The sequence below is a fragment of the Cryptosporidium parvum genome, chromosome 1 (genome assembly GCF_000165345.1).
Source record: "Cryptosporidium parvum Iowa II chromosome 1, whole genome shotgun sequence".
Lineage (NCBI taxonomy): Eukaryota > Apicomplexa > Conoidasida > Eucoccidiorida > Cryptosporidiidae > Cryptosporidium > Cryptosporidium parvum.
In genome coordinates this window covers 760,196-776,656 of record NC_006980.1, presented here as the reverse complement: position 1 = coordinate 776,656, position 16,461 = coordinate 760,196, and the positions used below count along the sequence as shown (strand labels likewise).

General features: G+C 27.5%; 8 protein-coding genes across 8 annotated transcripts; 5 read left to right on the top strand and 3 right to left on the bottom strand.

Annotated features, from left to right (window-relative positions):
- Nucleotides 1–1,549: 1,549 nt before the first annotated feature.
- Nucleotides 1,550–3,220, top strand: cgd1_3520 (hypothetical protein; the record flags this gene model as incomplete). Its single annotated transcript, XM_628164.1, has 1 exon — nt 1,550–3,220. The coding sequence occupies one exon, from the start codon at nt 1,550–1,552 to the stop codon at nt 3,218–3,220; it is 1,671 nt and encodes a 556-aa protein (XP_628164.1).
- Nucleotides 3,221–4,034: 814 nt separating this feature from the next.
- Nucleotides 4,035–5,558, bottom strand: cgd1_3510 (TSP1 domain-containing protein TSP3 precursor; the record flags this gene model as incomplete). The annotated part of the gene is made up of 1 exon (XM_628163.1): nt 4,035–5,558. The coding sequence occupies one exon, from the start codon at nt 5,556–5,558 to the stop codon at nt 4,035–4,037; it is 1,524 nt and encodes a 507-aa protein (XP_628163.1).
- Nucleotides 5,559–6,335: 777 nt separating this feature from the next.
- cgd1_3500 (thrombospondin related adhesive protein) lies at nt 6,336–8,399 on the top strand (the record flags this gene model as incomplete). Its single annotated transcript, XM_628162.1, has 1 exon — nt 6,336–8,399. One exon carries the CDS (start codon nt 6,336–6,338, stop codon nt 8,397–8,399), a length of 2,064 nt encoding a protein of 687 aa, XP_628162.1.
- A 1,015-nt stretch (nt 8,400–9,414) lies between these two features.
- On the top strand, nt 9,415–9,828 carry cgd1_3490 (conserved hypothetical protein; the record flags this gene model as incomplete). The annotated part of the gene is made up of 1 exon (XM_628161.1): nt 9,415–9,828. One exon carries the CDS (start codon nt 9,415–9,417, stop codon nt 9,826–9,828), a length of 414 nt encoding a protein of 137 aa, XP_628161.1.
- An 886-nt stretch (nt 9,829–10,714) lies between these two features.
- On the top strand, nt 10,715–12,085 carry cgd1_3480 (predicted proteasome regulatory complex component with a PINT domain at the C-terminus; the record flags this gene model as incomplete). The annotated part of the gene is made up of 1 exon (XM_628160.1): nt 10,715–12,085. One exon carries the CDS (start codon nt 10,715–10,717, stop codon nt 12,083–12,085), a length of 1,371 nt encoding a protein of 456 aa, XP_628160.1.
- A 149-nt stretch (nt 12,086–12,234) lies between these two features.
- Nucleotides 12,235–12,927, bottom strand: cgd1_3470 (fork head domain protein, putative; the record flags this gene model as incomplete). Its single annotated transcript, XM_001388145.1, has 3 exons — nt 12,235–12,488; nt 12,549–12,738; nt 12,784–12,927. Coding segments are annotated over 3 exons (588 nt in total), but the record flags the coding sequence as incomplete, so codon positions are not given.
- A 697-nt stretch (nt 12,928–13,624) lies between these two features.
- On the top strand, nt 13,625–14,584 carry cgd1_3460 (F-actin capping protein, beta subunit; the record flags this gene model as incomplete). The annotated part of the gene is made up of 1 exon (XM_628159.1): nt 13,625–14,584. A coding segment is annotated over one exon (960 nt), but the record flags the coding sequence as incomplete, so codon positions are not given.
- A 204-nt stretch (nt 14,585–14,788) lies between these two features.
- On the bottom strand, nt 14,789–15,883 carry cgd1_3450 (hypothetical protein; the record flags this gene model as incomplete). Its single annotated transcript, XM_001388144.1, has 1 exon — nt 14,789–15,883. One exon carries the CDS (start codon nt 15,881–15,883, stop codon nt 14,789–14,791), a length of 1,095 nt encoding a protein of 364 aa, XP_001388181.1.
- Nucleotides 15,884–16,461: the final 578 nt, after the last annotated feature.

Sequence of the window (16,461 nt, the reverse complement as noted above, 5' to 3'; positions counted from 1 at the left end):
ACATTATTTGTTTAAGAGAATTTTTTTTTTTTTTTTAAAAAAAAGAAATAACTGAATTCCCTAACTCTACTTAATCGTTCATTCTCACGTTTTTTTTAAGATTTTGTTTTTTTGTTACTATGTCTAATTGAAAAGAAATCTAACTTGAACAATATTTATTAGACCATGTTTTTAGTTCTTCTGAGAATAATTAGATTTAAAACAAAGGAGGAATAAAATAGGTTAAATATTAGACCATTTAATATTCTAAAAAAAAAAAAAAAATTGAATTAAAATCAATTTCTTTTTTTAATAAATTAAAAACACTATTATTATTAGTATTGGTAAAAAATAGTTGACACGTAATGCTTATTAAATTATTATTAATTTAATAAATTAGAAATATTAAATATTGACTAGCAAATTCCCAAAATTTTTAATTTGATCAAAGTTTGATAGAATAATGAGTATATTTCAAATTTGGTAGAGTAAACATTGAAAATCTTTTTATAAAGCTAAAAAAATAACCATAATTATTTTTCTTTATAAGAGATTAGAGATATTCAAATGGACAAATTGCATGCAATGCATGCAAGTTTAGGCGCCACACCAGTCTTTATAGTTTTGTACTTTGGCAAGAGTTAGTCAAAGTTTGATATTTGAGACTGGGAATATTCTAGAGATAAAATCTAAGTGTAAAATTAAAGAACGAGAATAAAAAGGTTGGAACTGAGTAGAATATTTTGGAGAAAAAAAAGTGTAAATGAAATAATTTGGGGTAGCAAAAATTAATATATACTACATTATAAATAAAAAATAATGGAATAAGAGAAGTAGGAAATTAAGAGAGTTTATATATTGAATTTTAGTTAATTTGATATTTTTTGATAAAAAATTAACAATATTTTGTTTCAGAAAAAACAGTAATATTACTTTTAAGAAAATTTGGATTTTTGTTACAGTAATAATTTAATTAATTAATTTACACACAAAGGAAAGGGTGCAATTAATACCATAAAAAATAAGCAATATTACATAAAATTTGGGTACAAATAAATATTAAATATTTCCTAATAAATTAAAATTAGGAAAATCATTATTAAGAAGAACATAAAAATAATTCTCAAATTAAAAAAAAAAAATTGTTTCCAATATAGAAAATTTTTCAACGAAAATTTAATATTAAATTTTTACACGTGTTAAATAATAATAAATTCGTAATTACATTATTCGCATGCATGCATGCATGCATTGGGTAAATCAGACAAAGATTGAAATAGTGTGTGAGAAGGAAAAAAGAGTGAGATAAAGAATAGGAAGAGGAAGAAAGAGGAGAAGTAAATATACAATATATTAATTATATATCTATATTTATCTGTATTGATATTAATATTATTGATAATAATATTTAAAAAATCAATTAGACGAGGAAGAAAATACCAAGCTTAGAAAAAATATACATATATATATATATATTAATATTTCATATTTGAGTTTTAAGAATAAAAAATAGAGAACTATTAGAAGAATATACATGAGAGCATAAATACTAATACAGAAATATCGAAAGATGTCAGTGGAAGAGAGGAAAAGCGGATGCACACTAAAACTACCAATAGGGAATGAAGATGATGATATGATGGATTTTTTAGAGATAGATGATGAGGAATTAGTGCATGATGTAAAGCAGGCAGTTTCTCCAACATCATCTAGATCTTTAGAAAATCCAGATTTCAATGGGATTAACTTGCTTCTTTCTTCAACAAATACAACAAATGGAGTAAGTTCAATAGGCACTTCAACATCTTCTGGACAATTCATTCCATATTTTGGTCAGCCATTATTGTTTCCAAATAATAATCAAAATTTATTAAATTTAGTGGCATTATGCATTAGTACCCCTCCTCCTTTTACTGGACTTCCTCAAAATAATCCTTTCTTTTCAAGCAATGGAATTAATGAACAGGTAAATTTTGTCCCATTTTCCACAGCAGCTCCATTGTTCTATTTTGGATTACCAGAAGAGACATTAATGGGAGGTGGTTATACAGGAACAGGAAACTTAACAAAATACCAACAACAGAATCAGTTTGGGAAAAGTGTTGTTGGTGGACCAAATATAAATTTTCCAACAAATGGCCATATTCAAGAAATTGAAAATGGAGTTTGTGGAGGAAATGGTGGTAATTTAATGGATAATGAAATTCAATATAATTCTGCAAAGCTTAGACCAAATGTAATCCAAAATCAAAATTCAGTATTTCCAGGTTGTCCCAATATTTTTGGAGAAAGTGGTTATGGAAATAACAACAATATGGTATACAGCCAACAAACAAAGTTAAATCCAAATAATCAATTAGGATTAATCAACAATTTGAATTTTAATGGAGGAGGGTCAAGAGTTGGCCTTGGACTTGGAGTGGGTCTTGGCTCAGGAGGAATAGGAACAGGAACAGGACAAACAGGAACAGGGATTGGAACGGGATTAAGCTACGATACGCCAATTGAGAAGGAGTATGATGTTAATAATATTAAAATTGGAGTAAATGAACTGAATAAGTTGTCTGATCAAGGTCAAAATCACCTATACTTTGAGCTAAATCAGAAACAATTTCATAAAAATGGAAATTCTAATTCCAGAAGACAAAGCACAAACATGAATGGCGTATCAAACTCTGGAGAACAACTAAATAGCTCTGTTTCACTGAATTCTGGAGGTAATAATGAGAAGAAAAATAGATGGCAACTTTCAGATCCACAATTCAAATCAGGGTATAAAGGAGTGAGTTGGAATAGTAGAATGGAAGCTTGGCTTGCTTTTTTTGTTGAAAATGGAGTTAGAAAATCTAAAACGTTTAGCAGCAGAAAGTTTGGATTTAATAGGGCAAGGGAAAAAGCTATCAAGTACTTGGATGCTCGAAGAAAGGGAATCATACTCACAACTCCTCCTCCACTTAGTCCTTCTAAAGGAATATATGACAGAATTCCACAACAAAGAAAAATGGATTCTGGACGAGATAATAACTATTCACCTGGGTTAAATGATTTTCAAACTTTTAATAATGATAATATTAATAATAATTGTATGAATATAAATTTGAATAGTAATAGTGGAAATAATATGGATATTACTTGCTGTAATTCAAGTAATAATAACGTGCCTTCAACTACTGCTAGTTCTATTAATTCAAGCAGTAGTAGTTCTCTGCTAGAGACTAACCATACAGTAATGTGTTCTTAAATTTTATTCATTCACTAATTTCAAGATATATTTCAAATAAGAGGAAGGAAGAAGAGGAGGGGGTAAAAACAGAATAACTCTCATTTAGTTTCTAAGCAGTAATTTTTATATGGGTTTAACAAATTACTTAATTTAATTTGGGAATTGCATATAACAAATAATTGAGTATATCATATTTATGATGCACTTAATTATTTTTATTATATATAGCTAATTGATTATTTTGCAAGATACTCCAATATTAATGAATACAACTTTTTACTCTTATTGTTATAGATAAATGAATACAGTAGCTAAACTCTTACTTTTTTTTCCAAAAAAGGATTATAATCTTAGTAATAATATTTAGATATCTAAATTTAATATTAATTCCGCAAACTTAGAAGAATGGATTGAACTTTATTTTTAAAATTTGTTTCCACATAAATTCTGAAAACGGTATTGCATGCACAAATGGGCAGAAACCTCCACTTGCATAAATTTGCATTTGCATGTGGACGATATAAAAATAAGACAATGAGGTTTCAAAAAAGATAGTGAGAAGAAAATAGCAATATATTAAAAATGAACATTAGTAATAGCAGGTTGACCAAGCAAATAATATAATGTTAATCAGAATATAAGGAAAGAATCTTAGGAGTTAGATAAATGCATTATTAATTGAAATAATTTGATATAGCTTCTAATAATGTAAATTAAAATAAAAGTACAGGCTATAAAATGGTTCATCTGGCATTTTAAAAGTTATTTGCTCTTTTTTGGCACTTGATTTATTGAAAAAAATTGATGGTGATGAGATGGTTTTAGTGTTGTGTTATACATTTAGACCATAATTTACAAGTAATTTAAGCCTGTCTTCGGAGTTTGAGTAGCCAGTAATGAGGCAAAGTCTGTTAAATTGTGAGTAAATGATGCTCGAATCATTACTTATTTTACACTCTTCAACATTATAGACACTGCATTGCTGATTATTACAGGATTCTGCAGAATATTTAAAGAAGCCTGAATTTCTACTTCTGATTTTAAATCCACCACCACAGGTAGAACTACATTCAGACCAGGAGCCCCAAGGGAAAATATCCGCCGTAGAGCATGACAATTGATTTGCCAAATTCAATATGGATGAAGGGTTAGCTTGACATTTACTCACAGGATTAATCTCAAACAAATGAGGACAAGGTGTACCACCAGGAGAGGGAATTTGTTGAACAGTTCTTCTTCTTACAGCAATAGTACAGTTTTCGCTGCATGGAGACCAAGGTGACCATTGACCAACTACACATGAATTTGACATGCATGTATATGAACTAGTACATTCCTTTAACTCTCTTGTCTTGGGACAAGGAGCCCCAGAACCTCTTGGTGAAGTGAGGATTGGCCTTGTTCGTTTGCTATATGCCTTTCCGTCAGAGCAAAGTGCAGAATCACAACCACTCCACTGTGTCCAATCACCAAGTACACAATTAATGTCGCATTCTCCATATTTAACAGCTAAGTCTCGACTTCCACTAATCCAACCAATAGAGTGGAAGCTACAACCAATTTCACCCAAAATAAGATAACAAGGAGAAGTTCCAGTACCAGTATACCTGAAATTGAAATGCGTACAATCAGATCTTTGCTTACATCTATTTAAACAATCCTGCCAAGTGTAAGTTTCAGTTTTAAATAAGTTTCCGTAATTTAAGTCATCATCTAGATTACATCCCCAGCCCAAAATTCCAACATCGTAATTTGGACAATTTGTTGCCGAGGTGTCTTTACCAAGAGCACTCTGATTGATAATTCCACTTAATACATGATTCAAAGCAGAATTCTCATCATTCAATTCAGAACTTCCCATTTTACCCCAGTTACGATCACTGCAATTAACAACTTCCTGAAGATGTGGGCATCTTTCTAAAGGATGTTTTGGCTTGCTTGCAATTTTTCTTGTTCTATAAGTAATTCCACCATATACCTTTGGAACACAAGTACTTGACCAACTTGACCAACTCGAAACAGTGCATGTTGTTGCACAACTACCAGTAACTGCTACATTTGGATTACCTGAAATAACAGTTGCACTATTTGTTTTGCAATTTCTATCACCATTTTGTAGTGTACAAGTTCCACCATTACTATCCCAAGCAAAGACCTTACATGGAATCAAGCTAAACAAGTTACTTCTACATCTTTCTCTACATTCTTGCCAGCTACTAGCTCCCCACCATTCTAATCCATTTGCTGCTGCACAAAAAGTTCCTTTATAATATACACCATATTCAGGACAGCAATTTACAAAGCCACTAAAAATTGAAACTACCAATAATATTAAAATTCTCAGAAAAGTCTTCATTTAATAATTATTACACTTTATCACTTAATTTATTATTTAAATCACAATGGCAATCATTTATAAAAACTTATCAGTTTCAAGACCTAATGACACATATGGCCAATTTACCCTGATTTCTTCTTTCCTTTAGCTTTTCTAATATTTAACAAATTCCAGTTCAATAAATTCTAATAATATTGGAGAAAAAATTTTTCAAATCATAAATATATCTATACTTTTACAAGAAGAAAGTGGGATCAATTATTCTTAATTTTATTCCGATATCATGGTATTTGTTCACATGCTAATTTGTTTTGGCGGCAAGTGTGGATATTTTATTCAATAATTTTTAAAAATTATTTACCAAGATCCATACCACTAGTTGCAATGTATATAAATTAATTATTAATTTTTGAACAAAGTTTTAGGCGGGTTTTTGGATATCAATCAACAAATGATATTTATTTAAATGTGGGATTTTGTTATTTAATTAAGGAAAAGAAATTATTGGTCCACACATGCAAAAAGAATTAAATATATTGACCAGAAAATAAATTCAAGGAATTAAGAAGTGGAGATTTATATATTTGAATTAATAGATGAATTGGAATATATGATTACTATATAAGAATAAAAAGTTTGAAAAAAGCATTAATATACTTAAAGAATAAGTTTTTAGATTTTAAAATTTTTTGGGTAACATTGAATAAAGTTGAAGCCACATATAATTTAGATTAATTTATATAAAATACAATAAGTGAAGAATTGTGGTGGATTATAATAACGTATATATTCGAGATGAAAAAGTTAATACTTTATTTAATATTATTACAGATATATATAGTTCAGAAATATGTAATATGCTCAAAATTAACTCATTATTCAGTAGGTGGTCATGCATCAACATCAAGAGTAAAGGGAAGAAGTAGTAGTGGTAGTAGTAGTAGTAGTAGTAGTGGCGATTTTAATGTACCAGGATTAAATGGATATTTATGTCCAAGCTATAATAGAGACCCAAGAGGATTTGGTTGTTTTGGTTTGAATACAGCATATACGGTTAAAAAGAATAGTTGGCAAGAATGTGCAAATCAATGCTATTGGAGTAAATATACAGTATTTGGTAATTGCCAAAGATCTGTATATAATTCAAATAATAAAGATTGTCATATTAAGGGTGGTGATAATGGCTGTATGAAGTCTCCAGATGGAATGATTTTAACAAATAGGCAATCATATATGATCGGAGAGTGTGCGACAACATGTACTGTTTCAACTTGGTCAAGTTGGACTACATGCTCAGGGGTATGTGGTGAGATGAGATCAAGAACAAGAAGCGTGTTATCATTTCCAAGATACGATCATGAATATTGTCCACATCTGATAGAGTATTCAAATTGTGTAGTAGAAAATAAATGTCCAGAAAATTGCCCACAGTATGGGGTTTCAATATTGGGATGGGGATGTCAGTTTGAATCAACGTTTCCATTTAATAAAAATTTATTTGTTAGTTATGAAGAAGATTGGAGGGGTTGCATGTCAACTTGCAAACAGGATCCATTTTGTGTAGCTTGGTCGTATAATGCAACTTTATCAGAAGGGCCAGATTCTGTTGGATTTTCAAGAGAATATCGTCCATGCTATACACATAGATTTGCTTCAGGATGTCAAGCTTTAGCACCAGGATGGGTATCAGGTAATAAGAATACAAGAGATGCTGATTGTGATACTGGTACTTGTATACATAATGAATGGTCATCTTGGACAACATGTAAAGATCCTTGTAGTAATACTGAAACAATGAGTAGAAATAGGACAGTAAAAACTGTATCTCAGAATTGGGCAAGTATACCTTGTAGGGATGAGACTCAAATTCAACTTTGTTCAGAAAACCCACAAAGTATTGAAACTTGTGAAACTTGTTTAGTAGGTAGTTGGTCAGAATGGTCAGATTGTTCAACAAGTTGTGGAGAAGGTAATAGAATTAGAACACGTGAAATTACTAAACCTCCATTGAATGGAGATGATTCAAAATGCCCAGAATTAATTGAGAAAGAAAGTTGTAATAAAGATGTGGAATGTCCACATGTTCAATGTGAATTGGGAGAATGGTCTTCTTGGTCACCTTGTAGTGTAACTTGTGGATGCGGAACAACTACAAGAAATAGGGAAGTAAAGGGAGAGAATTGTACAGAATTACCAACAGAATCAAAGAAGTGTAATTTGGCAAATTGTGACGATAACTCTGCATCATGTACTGCAGTTATGTCAGTTTGGTCAGAATGGTCAGTTTGTAGTGAAAAATGTGATCAAGGAGTAGTAAGAAGGTATCGTGATTTTGATTTTACAAAAATTGGGGTTTTTGGTTATAATCCACCTGGTACATCAGAAGAACAAAATAAAGTGAGAGAAATATGCAAGGATACTCCAACATTAGAAGAGGAGCCATGTACTTCAGGAGTTGCATGCACTCCAGGATGTAAATATACTGAATGGAGTGCTTGGTCAAGCTGTGATTGTTCTGGAACTCAAACTAGAGATAGAGTTGTTACTTTCCCTGAAGGTGTAATTGATGCAACTTGTCAGAGTTCTAAAGATACAAGATCATGTAGCAAGCCTGAAGGCTGTACAGAAACTGCTCCAGATTCTGGAGACGCTACACTTGCCATTGCTGTTGGATTACCAGTTGGTATTCTTGGGTTATGTATTATTGCTGGTTCTTTGTTTTTAATTGGTGGGAGATCAGGTGATCAGGAGGAGGATGAGACAAATTATCAATACTTTGATCAATCTTCTGCTACTTTAGATCAAGACTCAGAATATGTTCAAGAAATTGGTCCAGAGAGTCAGAACTGGGCTAGTTGAGACAAAATATTCTTGATCAGTAATTAATCTAATTAGATAATAATGATATTAATAATAGTTATTTTAATAACTTTGTTCTTTAAAGAAAATCTGGTTAGATTAATTACTACACTACTTGATTATATTAAGATTTATTATTCACAAATATATTATACCTAAAAGATAATCATGATAAAAGAAGTGTAATATTTCTAAAATTATTATTGAAGCTCATAATATTTATATATCAATAATTTCTTTGGAAAGTTAATAATATAGTAGGACAAGCCTTTAATTGAGTTGAGTTGATTTTAAGCTAAATTTGGCAAAATCTTCCTTCTTTTTTCTCTTTTGATATTTTGTTTATTAATTTTCTACCTAATTTTTCTTTCTATTAAATATTAATAATAAAATTAGAAGAATGAGGGAATTGTGCGCCAACGCGTGTGCATGCATTTTCCCCACTTAATTAAAATAATAATAATAAAATTTATAAATGAACTGAGAAAATTAACTAATGGTATCAGTATTAACAGAAAAAGGTGGTAATTTCTACTCCATGTAATAATAATATTGTTAGAAGTATTGATATTTGTTATTAATTACTCTATTCTTGAGAGCAATTCTAGTTTGGTTATAATGACCTTAAACAAAAGTTACATAGATTTGAGATTAACTATACATTTAATTAATTTTGTGTTAAAAAACTGTTTCTTATCTCGGCTATAATATATATATATATATATTAACATTAATTCCTACTATATTGTTTACTGTGTTGGGCGGTTGGAATGGTAAAACAAATTGGACTATTTATTATAGTCTGAAAAAATTATATGAAAAGCCCGCCATCATAAAAAAAGTATTATGCATGTAGTTATGCATCTGTAAAATGCAGTGTCTTAATAGATACAAAAAAAAATTTTGTGAATAAATAAAAAGTGAAAAGTTTAATAACTTTTATCATAAGAAAAGAAACAGAATTATTATATTAATAGTAAAATAAGAAGCATTAAAGTTAGTCAAGTTTAGAAATATGAAGACAGCTTTCCAGGGAGAATTGAATTTAATGAATAATTACTATGAAGGACCTCCACAACAAAGTCCAAGACTATCAGCATTAGATGCAGGAGCTACAGGGTTTAGCTTAAATGAAATATTTAAAGTAGCAACTTTTGCAACAAGTTTTGATCATAGTTTATTTGGTATAACAAATGCAAGAGCAGCAATGGCTACATCATATTTTATTGGACTTGGATCTTTTATTGGATTCATAATATTAATAGCTTTAATTCGAATTATATACTTTGCTGCTAAAAAGAGAAATAGTAGATCTGAGTATACCAATCCAAATTCACAAAGATTCGTTGTTAGATCATCTGACGATATTGTTTCAAATAATTTTGGATCTGATAAATTTCCAGCTATTTCTAATAGAGCAAAAGTTTAATTTAAGATTTAATAACCTACAGAGTTAAACAATTATTAATGTTCAACGATCAATATTAATATTAAATTATTTTATTCAAATTTTAATTATTTTTGTTATATGCACACAAAATTAAAATATAATGCACACAAATTTTGAAAATAGTTATTTTAAAAATTTGTAAAGAGTTCCATATTTCAAGTCAATACAAGTTTTAGTGTTACATTTTCTTCACTTTATAACTATGGTTTAATGTGAAAAGTAAAGAATTTGATAGATTAATAATAGATAAGAAATTTTATTCAGACAAAAAGAAGATAAAATTTTCTAAAATCTATTTATCCATCTTTTTTTTCTGTGATTTTTCAAACTATTCTCTTTTCATTATTTTCTATCTGAATTTTATCATTTATTTCTTTTCCTATGATTTTTATCTCTAATTTTTTTTTCCCTTATTTTTTTAAATTCTTATTTATTTTTTTTTATCATTAATTCTTATAAAAAAAAATGGCGCGCGCCAAACAACGGGACGGCGGGCTTTCTGAGATGAGAAATAATTAATTAAAGAGTAAAAAGGATAAGAAAAACTAGTCAATAATAATATTAGTAATATAGTATAAAAATTTACATTAAAGATCAGGATTGGATTGATAGAGAAAAAGGAGTAACCAACTGATCGTATTTGTTGAATTAAAAAGTGTACTAATTACTTTTACTTGGGGATATTGGCTTGTAAAGAAGATTATTATATTATTGTATAATTTCAAAATTTCTTCTAAAAAAAAAGAGAGATAATTTATATATTATATATATATATATATATATATATATTTAGATAGTAATATATTATATTATAAATATCGAAAGGTTGAAAGAAATATATTAGTGAATAAGAGAATAAAAAAAAATGATGCAGCTAGTATTTACTTCAAATGGAAATGGACGTTCAACTTCAATCCTTTTGTGTGACTGGCTATTCACAATTTTAGATTACTTAGATAAGAAAAAATCGAATTCATTTTATGAAAAAGTTTGTAAATTGGTTAGAGATGATATATCTGAAGTAGATATGGCATCTGTATTTGAATTACTTGTTGAAAATTTGGATGGAATATTTGAGATTTTGAAGGATGCTGAGGTAAAGAAAGAAATAGTAATACGTGATGATGTTAAACGAAGTTTTGGAGAGTTATATAAAGAATCAGAGGAATTCTTTATACCATTAATTTCAATGCTTCTTCATCCAAAGTTTGATAAATCAAGAATTGATACATGTAAGAAGATTTTCCTTGAAAAATTAATGAGTAAAGGTGAAATTCCAAAATTGAGAATTAATGTATTACAGGTTTATTATGATATTTTTGGTCAAGATCTTGAACTTCTAGTAAATATATTAAAATATAAGGCACAATATGGTTGTTTTAATAACTTTGAAACAATGGAATCTTCATTAGATATGTTAGAAAAGAAGATTACAAATATTGATGAATCAAAATCTGAACTGAAGAGAAATTTGTATTTGGGTATGTATGATATTATATCATCAGAATCAAAAGATAATAAGAATTATTTGAATAAGAAAGCTTATGATTATTTAGTTGGATTCTTTGAAACTTTTAAATCAAAAGATGAGATTTCTCAATCAATAAAATCAAATAGCCGCATACTTGATTTAGGAGTACAGTTTCTTATTTCAACCATTCTTTTACCAGAAATATTATTCTTTGATTCATTACTATCAATGCCAATTTACCAATATATTAAGGAAAATTACTCAAAAGAGTATAAAGTCTTATTGGAATTATTTGATATATGTTATCAAGGCACAGTTGGAGATTTCCATGATAAACTTCAAAATAATAACCAAGAATATCAGAACTTTCTTGATAAATTACCAATTTTAAAGGCTAATGAAAGTAATATTGTTAATAAACTTCAATTATTAACTATTTCAACATTGGCAAAAGGTAAATCATCTATTAAGTTAGATGAACTTGAAAAAGAATTCAGACTATCATCATTTGATACTCAAGATGCTGTAGTTAATGCAATAAGTGTTGGACTTATTGATGGAAATATCTCAGAGAATTCCAATACTGTTAATATTAATTGCGTTACAAAGAGACAATTTGGTAAAGCTGAATGGGAATCTTTGGATAAAAAACTTAATCAATGGATGGGACATCTTACTTCTCTTTCTTCTATTCTTGCTAATAATAGCAATAATAATAATAATACCAATAATAATAATGTTAATAATAATAGTAATAATGAGTAGTTTAATAATTAATTATGCTGTATGAGATGAGAATACTTAGAACAAAGTTTTCATGCGGAAAATCAATCTCAAATTGCTTGATATTTTTATTAGCTTTTCATTTAATTTTAAATTTATCAATTCTTATATATATTATATTATTACTTGCATCATATCATTCCATCATGCAATAAAATATATTCATTTTTACATTCACCAAATCGGATCGAATCTTTCTCAATTAACTCATAATATCTTCTTGACTCTATTCTCTCATCATTAATAAATGTACCATACTTGCTATCTAAATCTATTATATATATTGTTGGAATACCTTTCTTATTAACTCTATGTTGTATTACTGCATGTTGATCTTCTATCGAGTCTTCTTTTAAGTTTATATTAACTACTCTTGCATCCTTACCTTATTTATCAAAGAAAAAAGATAATTAATTAATTAACTGAAATTTTCATCAAAAATTACCTATTAAATAATATTCATTATTATATAATGGTATTGTTTCATTATATACGTGTTGTCCACATGAACTGTCATTATTTACATGCACAATACCGGTATTGTCATTTTTCCCCACATCATGTGGATAATTATATTTAAATACATAAAGTTTCCATTTTTTATGTGAATTGCATGAATCTGAAGGTTTTGAATACTTTTTTTTTTAATAAAGTTTTCTTAAACTTATTTAAAAACATACCTTTAGAAATACTCCATTTAGAGAGTTTGATTCCTTAGCTAATAATCCAGAAGGCTCGAAATTTATCTTGTTGTTATGAATTTCATTGCCAAATTCATTGATTTTATATGATTGCATTTTGTTATTATAGTAGTTTCTTTTTTTTTTTTTTTAATAATATAAAACACTTTATTGAAATAGTTTTTACTAGTAATATTATTTATAATACAATAAGAGGGAAAATAAAAATATATTAAAGTCCAAAAATTTAATAATTATTTTAATTATTACTTTATTGCCATAAATTATGTTGAATTATTGTGTGATCATTGTATTCATTTATAAATTTAATTTTGGATTTCAATGTTAAGGTTGAATTATTCTTTGGTCAGAATATATATTTATATATAAATATGTTTTTTTTTTGGCGTGAGGGGATAATTTAGATATATTAAAAGAAAAATTGGAGATATTATTATTATTATTATTGTTATAAAAGGCGTAAAATTAAATAATTATATTGGATAATTTATTCGTATTTTTAAAGATTTATCTTTGAAAAGAAAAAAGAATTGTACATAATATGTTATAGTAGATACCAATTTAATTTAATGATATTAATTTTTGCATAATAATATATAAAGGGAAAAAAATAAAGAAGATTGCATGCAAATCACCCAAAATAAATTAAAAAACAATTAAATTTGAAAATGAATCCAAATGGAAGATATCATGATGAAGAAATAATTAATGCCTTAAAAATTTGGTCAAAATGTCTTCCAAGTGAAACTGACAATACAGTAAAATATTTATGTAAGTTTTAATAATAAATAATAATATAATAATAATAATATTAATTTGAATAATAGGCGATATATATCCAGAATCATCCAAAGAAATTTTTCAAAGAATTGAAACCCCATTAAAAGTGATTTTAGATTTGGAAACAAAAATGTATTATTTAGGATGTAACTCAAACAGAATTGAAAATTATTTTAGATCACCATATACATATAAATTTTATATTGATCCAAAATCTAAAGAGGAATATGATTCTGAAAAAGCAGAAAGTTTTAAAGAAATTGCAAATAATGATTTAAACCATTTAAAAATGCTGGAAACAGAATTTCAAAAAGTTTACGAGATTTATTGTCAAAATTATACATATATAAATGGTGGATTAGAAGAAGATATATGTGATCATGGAGTTTTATTGAGTAATGTTTATTGTTATGATCTTGAAGGAGATTCTTTTGGAACTTGTTTTGTAATGAAACATATAATTAATCCATTCAATTTTTTAAATGATAATATTAATGAAAAATCTTCAACAAATGATTTAACTGAAATAGTTTATTTTTTGGATATTATACATAATGTAGAAACTGTACTTTCTCATTCATCAGGAATTGCAACATATAGAGTTGGATCAACTTATTATTATGGATTTAAAGATAAACAAAAAAAACATTCATCTTCTGGAGATGATGAAAATAATTATAATAATGAAACCATTTTATTTGATGGATGTAAAACTAACTGGGTAGAAAAAAAATTTGAATTGAGTGATACTAAATTCTTAAAGAGCTTTTTAAGATCAAATACTAAATCCAATTTTAATGACGAAGTTAGTAATGAGAATAATATGCAAAATATTGCTATTGACAGAAATTCTATTACTATTATTAATAATCAAACAATTTATTATCATATTTCAAATATTGGGAAACTAATTGAATCTATTGATAATAATGTTATGAAACAAATTCAACATGTAATGATTGATAACCTTTTAAATATTTCCAATAATTTACATGAATAATTCCAAATTTCATAATAATTGATTATCCATATTTATTCTGTATTATATCGCATATTTTATATTTGATTTTTTAAAATTAAAAAAAAAAGAAAAAATTCTATTAATTATATTCACAAAACAATTGTTACGTGTCAACTATTACAAATTGCATGCAATTTGTAATGCATGCATGCTTTAAGCATTAGTTAAAAAAAAAAAATGAAATTAATTATAGCCTTTTAAAGCTAAGATTTCTAATTCTTCTTGAATTAAATCTTTAATTGAAGCTATATTACCATTTTTAAGGTGATCATCCCAGTCATAATTTTGACTTTTATAACATCCTTGAAAAGCAATCATTGCATAGTAAAAATTATCTCTTCCTAGTTCTGGATCAACTCTGAACCTGATTTCATAGCTTCTATTTTCTGTCTCAAAAATTATCATTTTAACAATACTTGTATTATATTTATGTTCAATGGTGAAGAAAAATCTATCAAATTCAAATTCTATTGATTTATGATAACTTAACTTATATTCAATAGAATTCGCCTCTGTATTCCCATTCTTATTATCCTTAACTACTTTTAACAATTTTCTTTTTTTTCTTCTCTCTTTCTTTTCATCTTTTTTAGTATTATAGGATATTTTTACAATTCCATCCATTAATTTTGACTCAAATGTTCCCCTATATGTTTCCCTTTTAAATGCTAAATAGTCATTTTCCTCGCAATAGTCATCATCATCATCATATTCATTTTCTTCTCGATTCTTATTTTTTGAATCAGAGTCAGAATCGGAATCAGAATCAGAATCAGAATCAGAATCGGTTCCAGATTCCGATTTGGAATTTGCATCTGAATCTGAATGTTGTTCTGGATCTTGTTTATTCTTCCCATGTTTTGCAATTTTAGATTTACTTTTATAATCCTTTACTTGACCATCTTCCTCATCATCATCATCATCATCTTCATCATCATCGTCATCGTCATCGTCATCGCCATCTTCATTCTCACCATCTTCGTTATCATCATCTTCATCATCATTATCTTCATCATCATCCTTATTTCCATCTTCATCTTCATCATTTTCATCTTCATTATCAATGTGTTTCTTCTTTTTCTTTTTATTCTTCTTCTTCTTCTTTTTCTTCTTATCTTCCTGATTATTTTCATCTTGACCACCTTTTTTATTATTGGAATTCGAATTTTTTGCAACGTCTTCATTATCTAATTTAAATGAAGGCCTTGGACGGTCTAATAGAATTATATTACAAGAAAAACTTTCATTACAAATAAAACTTAAAATCTGATGAGCCATATAATCTGGTATAAGAACAGGCCTAGATATAAGTTAATATCAAAAAATTGTTATAATTATTATATTATTAAAATAACTTACCCAATAATTGTCTCTTCTGTAATATATTTATCTAAATCAGTATCTTTTTCTGAATTAAAGTTTGATTTTATAAGAGATTCAGAATCATCTTCATGATTAATCAGTTTTTTTTGACCATTAAAATGTAAATCTTTAGCTTGAATTAGATTAATCTGATTCTTATTTATAGTATTCCCCCTAAATACTGTAACACTTAAATAATGACCAATAGTTTCTCTTGATATATACCATTCAAAACCTTCAAACAATGGAAGAGGGTCAACCAAAGAATAATCATCACCTTCGGTTATTATTTGAGGAGTCATATGCCATCTTACATGTTTTATTGGATTAAAACTCTTATTTTCACTTATATCTATAATTTTAACTTTATTATCAGCCGAAATATTTCCTTGTATTTTAAATCCTTTATTATTGATTCCCATTGGCCCATGCCATTTAAGTGGATTTTTTTCGTAATATTTATATAAATATTGTCCACGAATATTTGGCTGTTC